At 39.6% G+C, this 21,732-nt stretch overlaps 1 protein-coding gene across 1 annotated transcript; it reads right to left on the minus strand.

The window, feature by feature from the left end:
- Positions 1-9,876: 9,876 nt before the first annotated feature.
- On the minus strand, positions 9,877-13,289 carry LOC146386022 (uncharacterized). The gene is made up of 4 exons (XM_084930036.1): positions 11,644-13,289; positions 11,154-11,219; positions 10,645-10,737; positions 9,877-10,440 (listed from the first exon to the last, which is right to left on the minus strand). The coding sequence occupies exons 2-4, from the start codon at positions 11,214-11,216 to the stop codon at positions 10,099-10,101; spliced, it is 498 nt and encodes a 165-aa protein (XP_084786162.1). The 5' UTR covers positions 11,217-11,219; positions 11,644-13,289; the 3' UTR covers positions 9,877-10,098.
- Between the last annotated feature and the right edge of the window lie 8,443 nt (positions 13,290-21,732).

Here is a 21,732-nt window from a genome sequence, read left to right on the forward strand (position 1 = left end):
AGATTAAGAGAAAGTGTTTGATAGGATTGACAATCTTTTTTGTTTTTCCATTATGAGAAGTTTTTCTTTTTGGAGGTGGATTTTTGTCACTTTTGGGGCTGTTGTATCAGGCGGCTTTCTGTTTTGTAAAAGTGGATGATGGGCTGAGCTGCCCAGTATAAGTTTGGAAAGGATCTAACTGGAATGTCCTGTTCCTGGAATATATATTTATATTGGTATATTTGTTAGAAATTTAATCTTTGTTGAATGTTTTAAGAGAAGCAAAGTTATCTAGATTTATGTTGCCAGGTTTATGTCGGAGGCCTCTGCTGGTGTTGTCATTGTTTTTCTGTTTTCATTACAGATCAGAGTGATGTGGACTTTCTCAAAAGATGTTTAGATTTGTATGACAACCTTCAGCAAAGGTGAGCTGGTGAAAAAATATGGTGTAACAGGTTTGTTGGTGGTCATATAGAGACTTTTTTTTTTTTAGGAAAAGAATAGTCTCGGAGGTTGCCATGGAGACGGTCTGTGTCAGACTGTCTAAGCCAAAAATGGATGCTGTACATACACTGATAAATGTCATTTCAGGAGTGGCCAGATTGAAATCCAGAGAAAACTATGCTAGAGGTGAAAGGTCAAACATTGGTCATCATGTTGAGATTTTTTTAATACCACAGACTGACAAAGAAAACTGAAATTTGTGAATTTTAAAGGTGTGCAAGATGTGCTGTGTTCATTCGCAGGGCCTTGCCCTTTTATTTCATTTGTCTTTGGTTTTGAGTTTTTATTTGTGCTCTTGTAATTATTTTGTGATAAAACTTTTTCTATTTTGAGATCAAGATTCAAGTGGAAATCTTTGTGTGTCTGTCTCTCTCCCTTGGTTTCTGTAGAGGTACAGTGTGGGGGCGCCTGGATAAATGTTAAACAGAAGCTAGATGTAGTGTTCCTCCACTGTCCGTTAAGGATATGAGGAAAAGAAATGGTCGACAACAAAGTGTATGGTGTATTTATAAAAGAAAATGGCTTTTAAATTGTATACCAAAACGACCACCAGAAAGTCAACTACAACTTGCTACATAATCATCATGACTGTTGTGTCAGTTTAACAGTTTATGGGTTGACTTCTTTCAGTTCATTCACTGTTTACATCATGAAGGAAAAAGAAGGCAACAGGCTGAGAAATGAAGCTGTTGTGTGTCTTTGTGGCCACACGGGGGCAGTGCTGCATAAATAGTAGAATCTCTTCCTGGACACTTTTTCTAGACCTCTTTTTAAATGACTAATAAAGACAACAACATGAATTACATCAGGATCTGATATGGTTGTCTTTTTTTGTTGAGCTTTATATATTTCAGAATGCCTAGAGTTTGTTTGTTTCCCATGTTTTGTGATACAGAACATCTCCTCTCAGACGGCTGTTGTCTCATAATGGGTCATTACCTGGTCTGATGGTGTGTTTGTTCCATTTATAAATCAAGCGATTGATTTGTGAAATGAGAGATGGCCTCTGACCTGCTGACTGGTGTCTGATCTCCTCTGCTCCCCTCAAATTTGACAACTACTCAGCTAATGTGATGGTGGACAGGAAGTCACTAAACCTGGGACTCTGGAAACACATTTCTAGGGATTGTGGGATTATAATATTATTTTATGCCATGTTAGACCCCTAATTAAAGATTGTGAATTATTATGTAGTTTTAGCTTGCATTATTCTCCTGAATTAGAAGAAGGTTGATAACTATTGCATTTGTTAAACTGATTTGCATTACATTAGACTGCTGATTTATTGTGAACGAATGATATTGTTTTATGATGCATTATACTGCTGAGTTATAAGAAATACTGTTCGCAGAAAGCCATTGCCTTATTTGTCTGATTAGAAGAGAACAGAACATACTGGAGAGGTTTTCTGCCCCATCTCAGCAGGAGCAGATAAACAGGGAGCCAAGGTCGTAGCTTAGGCGCTGTGTGAGAGAAAGAATGTGAATGTTTAGGCTTTTATGATTAGGTGGGGGCCACTAGAGGCTATAAGAGTTTGATCAATGCTCCACTATTTTGAGATCTGATGCTGTCTGCGTACGGTGTCCATCTCCCACGCGTGTGATCATTAAAATCATCGTTTGACTCAACCCGGCCGGACCAGTGTGGTTATTTTGGTTTTTCCTCTTGTATCCATCCCCAATATTTGAATCCGTAACAGTTTGGGGGCTCGTCCTGTGGTATTGGGGTGGAAGTTGGAGGTTTGGACGGTCCGAGGTTGTCGAACAGACAGGCACAAGCCAGTGGTCTGACGTGAGTGGGCATAAGCCGGCTTATACAAAGGTAAGGCACTACCTGTTGAATCTATTTCCAAAGTGTGCCAAATTGGACATGATAAAATTAAAGTCTACTCACTGAAATTACTGGTAGATGTCTGTTTTGATTTTAATGAAAATCTCATGAGATTTGAAAGTTGAAGTAAGTTATAATACTGGGTTAGAGTCCCAAGGTAAAGTAGAACAGTGAAATTGGGTTAGAAGCCCAAGTAGTTTGATAGGGAATTGGTCATTTTGTGAGTTAGAGGCTCCATTGACCACTAGGTTGCACCTGCCTCAGTCATACTCTTGTTTTGGGGGGTTGACTGTTGTTTCAAAGTGTTATAAATTATCCTAGAACGGCGGTGGAACCGCTAAGAAGCGCAGTGCTCAGAGGTAACGCTTGCCAAGGCCGGGGACGCCTAGGCCTTGTCCTCTTTGAGGGATAGTCAGTTGGTCACTGTGGAGCTTGGGGCACTCCAGAATAACTAGTGGTTGCACCACTTTACCGTTTGGAACGGTATCTGCGCTTTTTTGGACACTGTTAAATTGAGTTAGGGATTTTAGAGATTAGGCCAGAAACAGTTAGAGTCTGATACTGGTTAATTGATCACAAAAAAGTTGGACTTTCTTCGGTTGGACCCGTTAACTTAAATTTGTCAAAACTGTGTAGGCGCTAAAGCTGTCAGGCCTGAGAGTGATTGTAAATATAAGACGTCTTTGTAATATAAAATAATAGAGCTGTGTGTGAGACGAGGCTGTGTGTGACGACAGCGCGCTGCAGCGCTGCGAGCTATTTTTAGACGGTGTGTGAACATGCAAATGAGGTGGCTGCTGTGAAGCGCACAGAGGACTTTTTCTTCCTGTTTAGCGTGTTTTTGAGTTTTATAATTATGATTTGCAAACAATGATACATGCCTGTAATAAAAACGCTGATTTTGTTGATTATAATATTACAAATAAGGTTTTGAATGACTACGGTGAATGTTTGATATATGGCTGGGTTTTGATATAGAAGAGACAAATCGTGCATGATTTAGACCGGCACTTCAGTCGGCAGGGTAAGATTGAGTGATAAATACGGGGGTGATTTGTTTCAGTTTTATGGTGAACAGTGAATTGTGTGTATACAGTGAATTTTCTTGAGGGTGTGTTTCTAGGGATAATTATTACTGGTTTTATACATTCATATTAATGGAGGATTGTGGCTGAGAGTGTGGAGAGAGGACGTGAAGACGGCTTTGCAGCTGCCGGGGTGAGTAGCTGTGTGTGAGACAGGAACTTTGCATGCCCATAAAAGGCAACTGCCTGACTGTGTGAAGTATGCACCAAGAGAGAGTAAAATCTAGGCAGATGAAGCGAGTGGATGTTTTCAGAAAAGAAATACTAAGTGAATATTTTAGTGTGTTAATACAGGTGGATTTCTCTCAACCTGGAAACCTGAGTACAGCGGCAAAAGGATAAATTAACAGAATTGGGACGACAGACAGGCCAAGCTTTGGCTCAAAAGTTTGCAGCTTGACCCCAGCTTTGTCCCCACCCTGAAAAGAAGCTTAAAGGACATCTTCTCCTCCAGTTATTGGTTACCATCACTGGAAATTTTCAGGCAAGTTTTTGGCTGAATTGTTATTAGCACCATGTGTCCCTGAATCTCACAAGCAAGCTCTAACTCCTGGCTGTAGACATGGAATGCTGTTATTTAAGGTGGGAAATCAAAATTTGGGAAACAAAATAAAAACACAACCAAAGAAATGTATAAGAAAGGCACGTGTTAGAGAAATGCCTCGTTTGAGAAAAAAGTTAAATTAACCCACCCACAAACGCACACACACGCAATGCAAAAACAGCTTACATTCATGAACACGTGAAGATTTTCCAGCAAGGTTAAAGCAGCGAAACTTAACATACACCTGTTGTTGAATGATGAAGTTTATCCACAACTAACAAATAAACTTTCTGGGTTGCAGGACAACAGCTTAACTTCAAAAAAAAAAAAAAGACACTGGTCTGACCAACCAGTGATGACACGACAAATTTAGTGGTTAAAAGATTCAAATTGTGACATGTTTTCTGCTGACTGATTAATACAAATGATTACTGAATGAAGGAAAATTCCTTTTTTGGGCTTTTAAACATGATCTTAAGAATTTTAACATGTACCTGTGTTGTCCTGTCAACTTGGTGGGTTATGAGTTGATTATATGGTGAGAAAAAACAAAAAAAGGGGGAGAGAAGGCTGACACAGGGCCTGGCCCCGTTGTTTCTCCCCTCTCTGAATAACACAGCCAACACAACATCATTTTCCTGTTCGCCTGCTTTTGTTTCGTTTTTGTTTTGTTTTTGTTTTTTCTCTTTATGCTTGATTACAGGCTGCTTTGCCGAGGCTGACCTGGACTCCTGCTCTCCCCTCTACCATCTTTGCTCTCTCCTCTACCATCTTTGATGTGACCCTGACCAAATGCTACAGCAGCTGGACCCACAACAACAACCTGAAAATGTCAACACTGCTGCAGGAAAACGATCTCATGCAGCGGAGACGGAGAGCGTTAAATCCAAGGCCCGTTTCACTACACGGGGGAGATTTCCAGACAGCTTCAGCTGACAGAGCAGTGACGAGACGCCCATTAAGCCCGGATGAAAAGTGAGGGGGAGCAAAAGAATGCTGACCTTAACAACTCTGCATTAAAACTGTGCAGGACAGTGACAGACCAACACGGATGATCGGGCAGCAAAAAGAGCGTGCCAGAGACAGGAGGAGTAACTGAGGTCAGGAGGCACCTCAGAATGGACAAAAGCACCAGAAGAAAATAAGCTGAAGGCACAGGTGTCGGGGCTCGGCCAGGAGCTGACCTCTGAGAACAGCCGGACAGCAGAGCTGCAGAAAGCTCAAAAAGTGTTGGAGGAAGAGAAAATTAAAACACAGGAAGCAAAGAAAGAAATGGAAGATACAAAGAGTTACACTCAAAACATGAAGAAGGAACTGATGAAAGTGCAAGAAGAACTTGCAGAAGAGAAAATTGAGGTGAAGGTATTGAAGAAAGAAATGACCGGCTCTGCGGTGACCAAGAAAGACTGCAAAGACGCTCTTAAAGAAATACGAAAGCACAAAAAGGAAGCTAAAGAGCTCCTCAAACACAAAGTGAAACTGGCCAAACAGCAGCTGAAAGAAACATTTAAAGATGCCGAGGAGCAGCTCAACAAAACCTTCAAAGAACTGAAGGCAAAAGAAAAGCAAGCCGAGGACAGGAGGGGATTCTGGAGCAGACTGCTGAGAAAGAAGTGACCCAGCAGCATCAAGTTTGAGGACATCAATAGTTTCTTCCCCCTCTCTCCACCTTTCTTTCACCCCATCCTTCTTCTTGGGACCTTTGTTTGTTTTTTAAAAACTCTAATCTAAATACATGTACTGAAATACACAAATAAAATTGCCATAACTTGACCTCATGTTGCCTGCTTCTTTTCTTGTGTGTCTGTGGATGTAAAACAGTAACACACTTCCTGCTCTGTGTGTCTTTAATTGTAAATAAATGCAATATGTTTTCATTTTAAAATGCAGTGCAAAAAACTTCTGCTCTAAATCAAAGCAAAAAGCTTTTTTTTTGCCTGTTGTGGACGTTTTCCATTCAAATAAAGCCTGCAGACGAGCGGTGAGCGGTAGCTAACATTCTTTAATCAAACACACAAAGAACAGACAACCAAGCTTGATGAAGTCCCTGCATGACCGCGGGACAGACGGTCAGCAGAGTCTCCCTGAGCCTAGCATGGCTCTCAGTTAAATACCTTCTCCAGGAACAAAAGGCAGTACACAGCTGTTTCACACCTTAAGGTTCACACTCCCTTGCTACCTCCCAGAGTCCTCGAAGACACAAAAGACTCTTCCTGTGGAGGTGTCTGCTTCCCCCAACTTCCTTACTACACCCCCACCATTTGTCTTACTGTATGAGTGTGAGACATGTTAAAATCCAGTGGCACCAAGGCATCATACAATAAAATAATGTGATTAATACATAAGTAAAAGAAATTCCTATACATGCCCCTTCCTGATTTCTTATGTTTTAACATGTTTGTTACACTTACATGTTTCCAATTTCAAATGTTAACACAGATGTTCAGAGTAAATACAGATTGTAGTTTTTTAAATGATGATTTCATTTAGTTTGGGGAAACAGCTCTCCAACTTTACCTCATGTAGAAAAAGTCATTTCCTTCTAAACCTAATAAGTGGTTTTATCATCTAGCAAGAACTGCAATCGAGCATTTGCAATAACTGGTGATGAGTGTTTTACAGCGCTGTGGAGGAAATTTGGTCCTCTCTTCTTTGCAGAATTGTTTTCATTCGGCCACCTTGGAGGGTTTTCCAGCATAGGCTGAGTTTTTACTCAGGGTGAGGAGGGTCCTGACCCCGCCTGCACAGAGGGAGTTGTGAACATGCACTTCTGTGTCGGTGGGTTTAGGATCCTCCTCACACACACACGGATGAAGACTGTCACTGGAAGATGTCTCCATTGCATCAGCAGGACGTAAGCATTTGTAAAATATTACAGTTTGTGATGTTTTATACATATTTTTATTGCATAATTTAAAACTATGAGATATAAAATAAACCAATTTTCATAACATTTTCTGTGTATTTAGTTGTTTTCTTAATAAGTTATTTGGAACATCAATGCAACCTGTCAGCTTTTTATTGAGGATTTAGAAAGTTGCTGGTGGCCCGAGTGTGTACAGTGGGGTGTTGTTTTTGTCACATGGTGAAAGTGACCTCATGGGGAGCAAAAAGAACAACTGAACAATTTGGGGATTCACAGACTTTTGTAATCGCTAAAAACAATTAATAAAAATTGTTCTGTGTGAACTAAAAGCTCAAATATAAACCATCCTGACACACTGACACAAATGATCTGCTGTTTATAAGCAGGACAGTGTTTTCATGAGCCTGGGTGAAGCTAATTTGCATGAGTTTAACCTCCTGGTCAAAAACTTGCATGACTCTGTTATCACTCTAACTTTCTTCTGTTTATTTATTCATTTTTGCTAATTGTAGTAGATTAATATGTTCACCAACTGATTCTTGGCCTGAATGTTTGCAGTTTCAGGTCCTACTGATCAGTTTTAAGTACTGTAGAAAGTGAGCAGCAATTAAATCGAGTTCTGGGATGAAATGGGACAAAAGGGTAATGTGACAGCCACATTAGTTCCCTTCCCTCGTTTAACAATGTGTAAGCAAACTGCTTTAACCTGCAATTTACTGCATGTTGTTAGGCTGCATGGTCCAACCACAGTCTGCTCACCACCCGTGGTGATCGAAGGTTTTGAGGTCTTGTTCCAACTACTGATGAAGTTTTATCAAAGCTTGTTAAGTTTCCCAACCACATTTTATCCTGATGGTCCAAGGCTTACATCTTTATGCTCACAAACATACTTCTGTAATTAATCAGTGACCGATTTATTACTTTAAGTTACAGTGTGAGGGGCATTAATGAACATAAATCAGATTTAACTGGATTATGTGTTTAGGTCAAGAGACACAGACCTTCATCTTTAAGAGGCTCTTCTTGAATGTCTAATCACGATGTTTGTGTTTGTCTGCAGCATCACTGCAGCAGTGAGGGTATAACACAAGGCCACAGTCATGTGGTATTCTTATTCTTATATATAAAAAGGGTTCACAACTGAAAGTAAAAAGTAATACAGTTAATGCACATTCATCTTAGTTGACATAAGCATAAAGACAATGTAAATAAGATATGAAAATATTTTAAAAGTTATTATTTTTCATGTTGCATCAATGGTTGTCATTTTATTCACGAGAACTGCGATCTGTACAATACTAATCGGCTAGTTTCTGGGATCAATTGGTAGTGTCTCCAATCTCCACTAGGGGGCTTTTGCACGTTCTCCTCATTGCATTAAACTACTCTGTGAGATAACAACACAAAATCACTCTTGTGATTCTTTCATTCCTGTTTTCAGGGGTGTAATAATGGCTGCATTCATTGAGGAACGTAGAGGAACAGTTAATATATGACAGCCTATATTTAGTAACATAGGGTCAGTGCAACACAACCAGGCACTTTTACATCAATAGCTCAATTATGTCCAGCAATATTGTCAGAAACTTTTTGATACACAGACTTTGCTCATCTCATATAAATGATTGACATTAAATGCAGTCATGGGGGATCAGTTGGGCTTCAGAGGTGCAAACATAGTATGAAATTGATACATATAATGTCTAAATGTGTATCTTGAAATTTCAATTCAGTTTTCTCAATAAAGGATTTGAAAGTTAATAATGTCTTATTAAACACTAACTTTGAAATATGGTCATAATGCAAGGACTGGTGGTCTCTTTATGGGTACAAACAAATGAGTTCAAAGTATTTTAGCATATCCCTGTAAAATCAACAAATCCATTCTTTTCACATTTTTATTGGTTCACTCTTTCACATACTAAAGCCATGCAAGTACACTGGGCGGTTGTTTTTAACAGAATCATTTAATGATTCTGATGAAATGAAGTATTGTTTCAATGAGCTTTGGCACCATTCTTGCTTTAGCAGTGAAAGGAGTCAGGTAGGGCTCCATCAGGAAGAGGGCCCCAGAGGTCCTATGCCCCCGCCCACTTCCCTGGGGCTTGAACATCAAACAAACATCAAACAAACAGCTCTACACACACACTATCATATCATGGATGCTGTGTCTAAGACCACGATCATTGTGTTTCCACCATCTGGTGCAAGCTTCATCTGTCTCACTGTTCTCCTAAAGGCCAAGACAGCAGGACAGTGAAATCAATCTCACTTGTAGGTGCCAGAAATCAGTGGATATGAGATTAATGGTGGTAATCAGGTTATGCATTTGTTGTCTTCTCAGCAGGTGGGAAACATCTCTCTTTATTTGTTTATGTACATGTGTGTATCAGAAATCTATTTTCCTGTACAGCTCAGGTTTAAGGCACAATGTTGATCTAATCTAATGAAGATCAGTGCCTTTTTAGAGTCAGTGAAAATACTGACATTAGTGATGTTAACCCTTGACTAAGAGTTTCTTAGTCAATTGTTAATGGGAAACACATTTCCACACCACCATCTTCTAAGCTGTGATGCTACATGTGCAGCAGCAAACGTCCAATTAGTACCGATCAGAAGGTTGGAGGTTCGATCGCTGCCTGATCTGGTCTGTATCTCAAAGTATCCTTGGACACGATACTGAACCCCAAACTGCTCTTTCATGTGTCCATCAGAGTACACTGTAAAAACTCATCTATAGAATTTACCCAATAAATCTGAGGTAACAATTTGCATAGCCTTTTTTGTGGTTGATTTAGTTCAATATATTGTGTATAAAATAGCTTCAATAAAAAGCTATGAAATACTTAATTAAATTGGGTAAATTTTACCCCATATTTATGTATACATTCAACAGCTACTTACTCATTGAAATTAGGTAAAATTATCTCTTGTTTGCTAGTTGGTAATACCTGATAATTACTAATAAAATTTAATTATTATCAGTTGATAAACATTACCTATTCATATAAGGTAAAATGTACCCCCCCAAAAAAGATATTCAAATGGTTCATTATCTCAATGTTTTTATTCCATAAAAACACAGAATAAAGTGCAACACAACAGCTAATGCAGACAACACTTTCAAAGGCCACTTAGTCCATTTTAAAAGCCAAAAGCACAGAAACTCTACAAGGTTGTTTCTGTGCATGTACGTTATCAAACATATGTATAGATAGAACAGAACACTATCACCAACATTCAATAGTTTCTGTGCTTGCTGTCAGAAGAAAAATTACAGCTCCATCAAGCTATGTCTGGACAAAAGATCCTCTGGGAACAAGAGGGGAAATGTGTGTGCATTGCATAAGCTTATTTTTGAGACCGTGGACCTTGTTCAGTAGTTTCGCCCCGTCAAGTTCCAAAAACAGTTTTTCAAAAGTGTCAAATGTGTTCTTCAGCTCCTTCGGATATTTGAGGTTGAGGGCATATATCAGTCCCATCAGCAGTACACATGCCTTTGTTCGGCTTCCACATCCCTCCATCACTTGGTTTCCCTCAATCACAATGAACACATCTGATGGATCCTCCTCAGCCATGATGTCGTGGATCACGATCACCTTCATCATATTGTCTGTGTAATCCTCACATTCCTACGTGTTAAAAAGAAAGAAAGAAAAAGCATACACACGTTTTATTTTATTTAAGATGCTTTTTCAATATATTTCAGTTGATCTAAAGAGGGGAGTGGAAAGAAGATGAATGGAGAAGGGGAGAACAGGGGATAGGAGAGGACAGGAGAGAAGAACATTAGGATCCCTTGAGTTAATAAGTAATCTGTTATCAATATGACATACCCGGCAGTCATGAAAAAGATCTTCTTGTCTTTCCCCGAGGTAGCTAATGAGGCAGCAGATAACAACATCCCTTTTCTTCTCAATGCTCTGTGTCTGTAGGGAGATACAATTTAGTGAAAAGACTAAGTCGAGTGATTTACATACATTAAGACTGAATTACTTAAAAACAAAAACATGGCTGATGCCTCTCTCCAGCTTTCAACAGGTGAGAGGCTGGGTACACCCTGGACAGTCAATCACAAGGAAACATAGAGACAGACAGGATAAACAACCATGCACGCACACACTCAAACCTAAGGACAATTTAGAGAGTCCAATTGACCTAACAGTCATGTTTTCTGACTGTGGGAGGAAGCCGGAGTACCCAGGGGGGAACCCACACATGCACAGGGAGAACATGCAAACTCCATGCATAAAGACCCTGGGCCAGGATTTGAACCCAGGACCTTCTTGCAAACCACCGCAGCCCTCCATAATTACATATTTGTGAAAAACGTCAAATAACATACGTCATTCAAAGTGTCCAGCAGAGGTCTCATCTTGGAACCAGCAGCTCCTCCTTTGGCAGGCATAAGCTGCAAAAGATAATCACAATCCTCAAAAACACATGGCACAGTTTCAAACTTTTTTAGATGGGCACCAAGATGTTCAAAAAACTTCCTCTCATTGTCAAAAGAGCATGAATTACAGACAATGCATGTGAACGAAAGGATGTTGCCTGGCTGGGATGACTGTGAATGATGCCTTGACAAATGTGTCCTTAATGCACCCCATGGCTTGACAGTGCAAGGGCAATCTGCATGAAGGCAGGGTATGGAGTGGACTCGACCAAAATGCCCATGTATTAGCCTGATGTGTTTCAGCAGGTCTAATCTTTTTGTGGTTGTGAAGTTGCACAACTTGCATTTCCAATTCATTTTCACATAACTGAGGACTTTGGTTAAGATTAACCACATTTTCAAGGTCAATGTGATTTATTTCATTTAGAAACTTGCATACCTGTAAAGGATACACCGGGGGTGGGGACGTGGTTGGGTGCGTCAGCCCTAGAACTGGTAACAGTGTCGTCGATCAGCGAGCCTCTGCTTGTAAAGGACACACGTGAGGACCTGAAAAAGAGGGCAAATAGTGAGTGTCCACATACACAGATTTTTCATGCAACAAAAATTAGAAAATACATTACACAAAAGAAATTTTCAGACATGTACCTGGTTACAAGTTTTTTTTATCAACCTGAGTCTCTTTAATGAAGGTAGAAATTAAACATAAGGGGAATATTCTTCTTCAGTTTTTCTTTGCTCCTCTTATCTGAGAAGTCTGTCTGTCTGTTATACTTAACAAGGGTCTGTTATGCAGAAATAACAGATTGTGTACTTACCTCACTAAAATAAAGGCATTGCAATTGCATAGGTTAATATTCATGCGTCATGGAATTAGCTTCATAGATCATATTCATAGATGTAATATGCTTCACAGAACATGCCGTATTTCTCCAAATTATAGCCCAGACATATAATATTCAAAATTAATTTGGACCCAAGGTGTTTAAAAGAACCAGGTTTCTATATGTGGCCCGCTGAATAATTGGGGACGTATGATTATGAAAACAATTATTGAGCACTGACGTTCTAACACTACCCAATATAATATAAAATATATTCAAAAATATTTTACTTGATCCCACAATTCCAAAAAAAAAACTTGGGTGCAGCAACAGTGAGTATTTTCACACATACTAGTGGGATACAGTAGTACTTTGTTTTATTTTTTAACATCTGCCATTTCAATATTTTAGAAAAAGCTAGCATTAACTAATTTTTAAACTTAAAACAAGCAGTCAGACAGTCATGCACAGGCCTGGACTGGGACAACATTTCAGGCTGGGAGCTTTACCCCCCCTGCTTTTATTTTGGTGTGACACCCTGGGGCAACTTCAGCTACTTTCTGTCAGAGACCGTTGGCAACACTGATGGTCTCATGAGACGCCCTCCCTCTCTCAGACACACTTGTCCCGCCCCGTGAGCGAGTATCTTAATCATCAGTAAGTAGGAGAGACTTTCTATCCAACCAGAGGTGAGGAAGGCGGGACCTGCCCCTACTTACTGAACGTAAGATACTCTTTAACCACACATCAATAAATACAGTTAATAATTCAAACTCTCAGAGCAGTCTTTGTTTTTACTGATCGTTTCACGTTGGCTTTATTTGTTTTGCTGCTGAAAAATCTCCCTATAGCTGGAGTTCATGATGCTGCTGTGTCCCAGTGTTTCCCCGCAGTGCGAACAGCTGAGCGGATTATGAAGCAGATACGGGAGCAAAGCGGTATCTATCACATTTTTAAATACAACCAAGCATGCTTCAGAGCTTTTTCAGAAAGTTCTGGTGCTGCTAAAACAAAGCTGCCAGTTACAGCTGGGAGAAAGCTTTCAGTGAGCTCTCCGGGATGATGAGCTACAGTGAAGATCAATGGGGAGACGCAGACGGATGCAACAGCTGTGTTTTAAGAGTTTTAAAACACGGCTGTTGGGAATGATCTGCCCAGTGTTCATAGAATCTCAAAGACATACAGGATTTAAGTTTGTTTACCTGCTTTATGTGTTGACCCAGAAGCAGAGCCACCACAACTTAAGGATTGCCGCTCTCATTTCTCAAAAAAAAAAAAAAAAAATCGTCTGACGTCCATTTTGATTAATTAATTAAAATGGACGTAATTACATGTGTCATAACTATTTATTTAATTAATGAATTCCAATTTGAATTAATTATTGCCACATTTAATTAATTATTTAATGGTGTATTTAATTAATTCATTATGGCAGTCCTGGCGTTCCATAGAAATAGACTTTGTGACACGCAGGCAGAACAAGACTTTGTGACACGCAGGCAGAACTAGACTTTGTGACACGCATGTAGAACATGACTTTGTGACACGCATGTAGAACATGACTTTGTGACACGCATGCAGAACTAGACTTTGTGACACGCAGGCAGAACTAGACTTTGTGACACGCATGTAGCACATGACTTTGTGACACGCATGCAGAACTAGACTTTGTGACACGCATGCAGAACATGACTTTGTGACACGCATGCAGAACATGACTTTGTGACACGCAGGCAGAACAAGACTTTGTGACACGCATGCAGAACATGACTTTGTGACACGCATGCAGAACATGACTTTGTGACACGCATGCAGAACATGACTTTGTGACACGCATGCAGAACTAGACTTTGTGACACGCATGCAGAACATGACTTTGTGACACGCATGCAGAACATGACTTTGTGACACGCAGGCAGAACATGACTTTGTGACACGCATGCAGAACATGACTTTGTGACACGCAGGCAGAACAAGACTTTGTGACACGCAGGCAGAACAAGACTTTGTGACACGCAGGCAGAACAAGACTTTGTGACACGCATGCAGAACATGACTTTGTGACACGCAGGCAGAACTAGACTTTGTGACACGCAGGCAGAACTAGACTTTGTGACACGCAGGCAGAACATGACTTTGTGACACGCAGGCAGAACTAGACTTTGTGACACGCAGGCAGAACAAGACTTTGTGACACGCAGGCAGAACAAGACTTTGTGACACGCAGGCAGAACTAGACTTTGTGACACGCAGGCAGAACTAGACTTTGTGATAATAATTAATTAAAATTGGAATTAATTAATTAAATAAATAGTTATGACACATTTAATTAATTAATTATTGACACATTTAATTAATTATTTAATGATATATTTATTTATTTCATTTTGGCAGTCCTGGCGCCTGGCTCTCATTTTGAATTAATTTTATCTGTCAGCCTAACCCAACAAACTCAGGGGGCGGGGTTAACGCTGATCGAGTCAAAACCATTGCTTTGGCCTGGTGGCCATTGTTTCTAGCACACAACAACCGGCATGTGGAAACTAACAGAACTGAACTTTGAACAACCCTGTTTGTGTGTCACCAAATACCGTTTTAATATTTTTTTTAGCCGAGAATGTAGTGGTTTAATCTTCATATGTGTGGTCGGTTTGTCAAGATACAGCCTCTTTGCAAAAGTGCTTCGATGATTTCGGAGATGTCTGCCCAGTCTCACGGCAAAGCGTGGGATAGACCCGCTCGCCTCGCAAGCAATCGAGCTATTATTACCGCCGACAAAGCGCAGGCCCCGGTACACAGCTGTAATAACCCCCGCTGACTTCTTTTACTGAGGTTATATTTATCTGTGTTTTATTTCCTGATGTTCTTATGTGTCCTACGTGTTTCAGTCGCCAATTCTGAATTATAACTAACATTAAAAACATGTTTAAGGAGGAGAGAGAGCAAATAAATCTGTTTAACATCTGATCTTTGGGTTTTTGTTCAGTAATCAGCGTGACCTGTGTATAAACGCATAAAAAGAGATAACGTTGGTGTTTCCGTCATGTAGTAACTGCTGGCTTTAACTGTACAAAGGTTGTTCGACACTATGAAACACATACAGACTTCATGATGTTCGGCTAATATTTTTATTGTGAATATTAATCATGAGGGTAAACGGCCCTGTACACCACGGAGCGAGGTCAGCATATCCACGATATCCTCAGCTCCATGAGTTAACACAGAGTTTCCCAGCTGACTATCTAACTGCCAACTATTCCAGAGACGTGAAAATATACAGAATAACGAAAAGTGTAAGAGACTCAGCAGCAGATTAGAATAACAGTTATACATTTAATAAATCACCAAATGAATCCAAGAAACGAGCAAACCTGTTCCGACAATTTGAGTTTGTATTCCCTCAGCTGCAGACTCGCTGCTGTTTAAATGTTTGAGAGGAAGATTAGATATAAAGAAAACGTCAAACATAGACTCATTCTGCCTTCACATTTGATATGAGGCCAGCACGTATAGTGGCTGTGTCCTGTTCTAAGATCATACATGTAAAATTGTTGTCTGACCTCCGTCGATCCAGCCGCTCAGAGTCCGTGGTTACCATGGTTACTGCATGAGCAGCTATAATGTTAACAGCTGGCACTGAGGAAACCTGCCGGCAGCATGGGTGTTTATGTTTTTCATTGCAAAAGAACTGTCTGAATGGTCAACTGAAGTTAACTTGGATAATTTATAGTCAAGGAGTATCACAGATAACGCCTACGTGAGCTGTGTGACTGTTCACCACTACACTGAAATCAGTAGGCTATTACTGATATACACGTGCTATATCATAAACTATTATATAAATAGGGAGGTCCTATTAACATGTTTAATTTTAAAGGACACCTTCCTGCCTTTAGTCTCATTCATGAGCAGTATTAGTTTTCTTCTAACATCCAGAAGTCTGCACGATGCGTTTCATAGTTTGTAACAAACCTTTGACAGTTAAACATAACATGACCGAAAAAGCAAAAAAAAAAGAAAAAAGAGAGAGAAAAAAATCACATTCTAACAGACAGCTGGTGCTTAGAATACAGTTGAATAACTATTAAAAAACAGATGATATAATATTACTGTCCAGGTTGCAGACTTCATGATGAACATGCTGTTGCAAACCCTGCTCCTCTCGGTGGAAATGCGCCTTCTCTTTCCTCTTTGTATAAAAACATTTTAAAAGTCAGTTTAATCTCAAAATTCACTGTTAAATTCAAAACACACCAGATAAAGAAAAGCGAATAGTTCAGTCTAACACATGTGCCAGTGAACCATTAAACGTCTGTAAAACTATGCAGTTATGAAACATAACTTTAACCTCAGCCAAACCGATTTGCTCAGTTGTAAATAAAACAGCGAAGTAAACGTGACCCGACAGACAGAACCTGAGTGAATGAAGTCCAGCGTTTAACCACTGAGAGCTAAAACTAAGGTGAGGTTTCAAAGCTGTGTGCCGGTGATTGGACATCAGCCGCTGATGAAGCTGGTTCGCCTATAAAGTGCTCTGTAAGGAAACAAGCTCCAGCAGCTCTGCGCTCGGGGAAAACACTATATTTACTCATCTTGTGCAGAAAAATGCGCTGACATTGCTTTATATCGAGCACCGGCTGCCCAGTTAAACTGTGACTATCACCAGGTAACGTAGGCGTGTTTCTTGAATTAGCAGCAGGTGTTAAACAGCTGACAGATGAGGAGGAGGATGCATGCAGGTAAACTGAGGGTCTGTTGAGCTGATCGCTGGTTTCGTGAGAAAAATGTCAGCTCGTTCTTTATGTTACAGAAGCACAGAGACACAAGACCAGGCGGAAAGAGACGATCGTTCGGTGAAAATGAGAATCTGCGAATGCAACATGTGGAACACGGAGAGTGGAATATGTAACCCCCCGGTTAACGTAACCCCCTGGGGGCACTCTGCATGCTGACTGTTAGCAGAGCTAGTGAAATCTCTGAAAACATCTGAGCACTTTTGCAAACATGTTCTATGTTGACAACCTGACCAGACATACAGCGCGACATTCGCGGCTAAAACACTGTTAAAAGTGTAGTTGGTGACAGAAAAAACTTAAAAGAAAAGGTTAGTGACCTCATATCTTAGAAAGTATGAGACTTTCTCCTATCCAGTGTCGTTGCTCCAGTCTTGTCATCCTGTGTTAGGGAATGAAATCAATTTAATTGTCATGTTAGATCTGTTCGACTCCTGGCTCCGCCCAGAGTCTGCGTCCGCAGAATTGCCAAGAAACAAAACCTGTAATAATATGAACTTCACTTCAACGTGAACCTGTTGACTATTTCCGACACAGCAAAGGAACATTCTCTCCTTCTCGAGGACAGGCACCGACTCCCACTTATCTCCTGGAGCCAACTGTCCCTTATGGAGACACAACATTGCAGCTACAAGGTTTTCCAGATTTGTTAAGGTGATCGATGTGTAATGCTCTGAATCAAGTATGTAATATTAAATGAATGTTGTTTAATTAACTGCCACTACCTAAAACTTAACAAACGATATAACTGAATAAAAGATCACAAAGAAAAACATGATATCAGTGTTATGTAAGCGCGTGCGGCCTTCCCTGCCCGAAGTCACTCCAGTCCATAGATCAGCCAAACATCGTGTTGACTGTAGCTCTTAACCCTTATTAACTTGAGCACAACTCTATAATGAGCAACAAACTGCAATATGTATAAACATGATCATGGTTACACCTGCAATGAAAGATCATATGACTATTCTGACACCTGTAAATAGAAGATTAACATGAGGTTATAACAATCACTGGAACACAAATGTTAGTATAATGTCAATAGCTTCAATAAATGATTAACGCAATGCTTGTTATATGATTCTGATGTAACAATAATGCTGATGCTAAAATAACAGTAAAACACCCCCTTTTTATCCCGTTTATAAACTTCACAAATAAAGGTTTATAAATGCCTCTTTTAATTTTATTTCCCCCTGTTTTTCCCTCACTGACCACAGCAGGGGAATCTTTGTTTTGATTCAGCCATGAATCCAGCTCACCTGATTCACCACTGAGCCCCACCGTCACTGGCATCTGACAGGGTGGCGCTGCACATTCTTCCTTTAATGTCTCTATGTTCAATCAGTTAATTGGAGTGGTTAAACATGAAGTAGACTGCGTCCACAACAAGTCAATACAGCTGTAAATGTGGCCAATTATCAATCTATTACCAATCAATAACAAAAAATAGCTTTTATTTTATGCATGCTTTTAGTCAACCACTCACCCAGAGGATTTCCAATCCCAGAAAATTCCTTCTCCCCCTTTAATGAGTCTGTCCTCCTTCCATGCCCTGGTAACTGGTCCATCCAGAGCCATATCATCTTGAAATATACATACCACAAGCCAAACCACACCTTGGTCACACCAACCCTTTTCCGCCCTGAAGATGTCCAACGTCATCTTAGTCTGGACTGTCAAAGGTGACTTTAACGCTGACTGTTCAGGCAATCCATTTTATAACATTTCCTGGTCAGATTAGCCAATCTCTGCACCAGGGTTTTAATAGTTTTGCAATTTTCATTAGTTTTTATTTTGATTTAGTTTTGACTTCAGATTTTCAATTTTATATCAGTTTTAATTAGTTTTTACCAATTGTTTGCTAGTTTAGTTTAGTTTTTATTTTTTGAAAATCCTTAGTTTCAGTTTAGTTTTGATTAGTTTCAGTTATAGTTTTAGTTGTGTTTGCAATAATTAAGTGTAACAAAATCCCAGTTTCATCATATCAGTCATGCTCTTCTGCTTATCCTTGGGTATTGAGACTATTAACTCTTGCAGCACCGGGTGTTCGTAATTTTGGTTCAAGTGAATTGATAAACCTTTTGAAGGCAATTGACTCACACAGTTATGTAGATATCCCCGTCCTGTTGTCTCGGGATGCATCACGCTGCCTTGCCTGGGGTTAGCTTCTGTTTTCTGGGGATGAGGGTTGAGTGTGCTCCCTTACCTTTTCAAGGTAAGCTAGGTTAGCCTTCTTGTGTGAGCTTTTCAAGTGCACTTTAAGGTTTGTGGGATTTTTTTCCCTTTAGAAATGTCCCTCATAATTTGTCTCTTTCCACTACAAGACACTTGCTTTATCCAAAACACAGTCATATTCAAAGTAATCCCAAATTGGACTCTGGCGCTTTCTCCTGACTTTTCCTGACATGATTCTGCACGTGGACGGAGCAGCAACACAGACGACTCGACTAACGTACTGCCACCTGCTGGCATAATGAGACACAGCAAGAAAAAATCTGGAAGCTAAACTTCATTTTCACCCTTGACTATTGTAGGACACACACACACATCAATGAAAACTAAACACATTTTTGCCATAAATTCAGTTAATTTTAGTTAGTTTTGTGAACACTCATTACAGTTTTAGTTAATTTTCCTTTTTTTGTTTTTATTTTTATTTCCGTTAACTTCTAGTTTTCGTTATTTCGTTAGTTTTCGTTAATGATAATAACCTTGCTCTGCACACTGGAATAAACATAATCAACATGATCAACATTTTACTGCGTGTTGTTTCACCATCTTATCGATTCCAACTCTCCATCCGCATGTGGTTTGGCACATTATATTTATCTAGAACTCCACTCTGTCTCTAAATGTTTGAAGAATTTTTCATATTTGGGGTCAAATTTAAAGAATTTGACCATACGTGAAATTAATGGTGTTATCACCCCCATCGGGGCTTACCTTTCCCACTTCTGATGATATTCCTCCCTATTCTTTGCAAGTACCCCCTTTTGGTGGCGAGAAACTGTTGGTGTGGTCAAGTGAGTGCTGTAAAAACAAAAGCTCAGGACAGAACAGTTATCAGTCATGTACTTCACACAAAATTAGCATATATTTGATTTCATATTGATCCTCTCAGTGTAATGGTACATTTTAATTTGAATTTATCAAAGCTAAACATAATAATTTTTCCTTGTTTATTTTGCTCTTGTTCTTGTGCAGCACTACATCCTATCACATGCCCCTGTGGGTTATATCCTACTTTTAAATTGCTGACTATTTCAAGAAAGCACCCAAAAGACAGGGACCAGTGTTTATTATTACATATCTCCATTTTGAATGTGACAAGCCTACCATTTCCCTGTTATCCATAGATATTAATAGAGTTTTTTGGCTTTTTTCCTCTATAAAAGTTAATTGACACTTTACAGTGGCCTGCTATGGTTAATAATAACATGTTCAGTCATGAGTGAAATCAAAGCTTTTCTTCACTTTAGCATTTAACATTCCCAACAATATAATGTGATACATTAATCGAAACACAGCTACTAAAACACAATTTTCTTAATGCAAACATCAGTAACTCAAAATTAGCAACCAAAGGGTTCAGTCTGCAGTTCACACTCATGTGAAGCTACAGCCTCCCCCTTTAGTCTCTGTCATCCTTCTGTTCCTGCAAAAACAAAACAAAGCAAGACAAAACATCCACCCTTCTTTTACAGGCTGGGTGAATTGTTTGTGGACATTTACTAATCCTAAAGTCGGCACCGTTTTTGTCTCAGTATCAAGTCCGTTAAAACTTTTAGTCGTCAGTCCATCACAGTCCAGTTACATGCATACATCCACACACATTCATACCAGATATTGCTGCTAATGGAGTCTCACGCACGACCTATTCGAGCATCCATCACCAGCAAGATGACATCATCATTTTAAAGGAAAACAGTTCCTTGTTTTTTGGACTGGATTGACTCGCTGCAATCCTTTTAGGCTCAGGACTTCTCATGTGATCAATGTCCCATATAAGTGAATCTCTCCCAAGCCCATTATAATCATGGAGAAAAATACTTTGCGACTGTTTCCAGTAAGAATATTTTATAGCGCTTTAAAGTTCAATCTCTCAGGCCTGGATTAAAGAGCTGATTTGTTAAATCAGGAACTCACAAAATACCAAAATATCACCACCGGTGGATCACACCTCTCAGATGTTCTTATTTCAGTGCACTGTAACAAAAGCAAAAACAAACGTAACCAATAAAATACTCATATAATAACAAATACTGGGGCCCATTGCAAACATGTCCAAGCATAAAACCATCTTTCTCTCTCTTAGAGAAAGAAAACAATCCAAACCTCACTGATAAAATCAACCTAGTGTTAAGCAAAACCCAAAAATCAACCAAAACTTCACCAGAAAGTTTTTCTCCCTCCCGGGACAATATTGTGCAGGAATACAGGGACCGTAACTCCTTTTTGCCCTGAAAAAAAAAACCATGTTGGATTTACTTGATTCAATAGTGGACACTGGTTGCACACAAATGTTTTGCTTTGGCAGAAACTTAAACAACTGAGTTAAATCAACACAACCTTTTCATATTCAGTAAACCTGTGCATTTTGTGTTCATAAAACACGATTGAAACATGTTCAGATGGAGTAAGTTGAGCTCCTGGAATATTTATTTCAACACTATTCAATAACTTTTATCCAAATACTACTTGGTCACTTAAATACTACATGTTGTCTTCATATTGCATACGGTTCAACAAAGTCTAGATCCTGGTTACCATAAAAATTGAATGGGTCTACAACAACTACCATCCTCCTATCTTTATCCTGGTTGCAGCAGGGCCGGGAAATAACCCTGAAGTGACAGGTTACCAGGCAGGGTACACCCCGGACAGCTGACCAGTCTATCAGATAGAAAC

The sequence above is a fragment of the Perissodus microlepis genome, chromosome 6 (genome assembly GCF_051167445.1).
Source record: "Perissodus microlepis isolate ML-2025 ecotype Zambia chromosome 6, ASM5116744v1, whole genome shotgun sequence".
NCBI lineage: Eukaryota > Metazoa > Chordata > Actinopteri > Cichliformes > Cichlidae > Perissodus > Perissodus microlepis.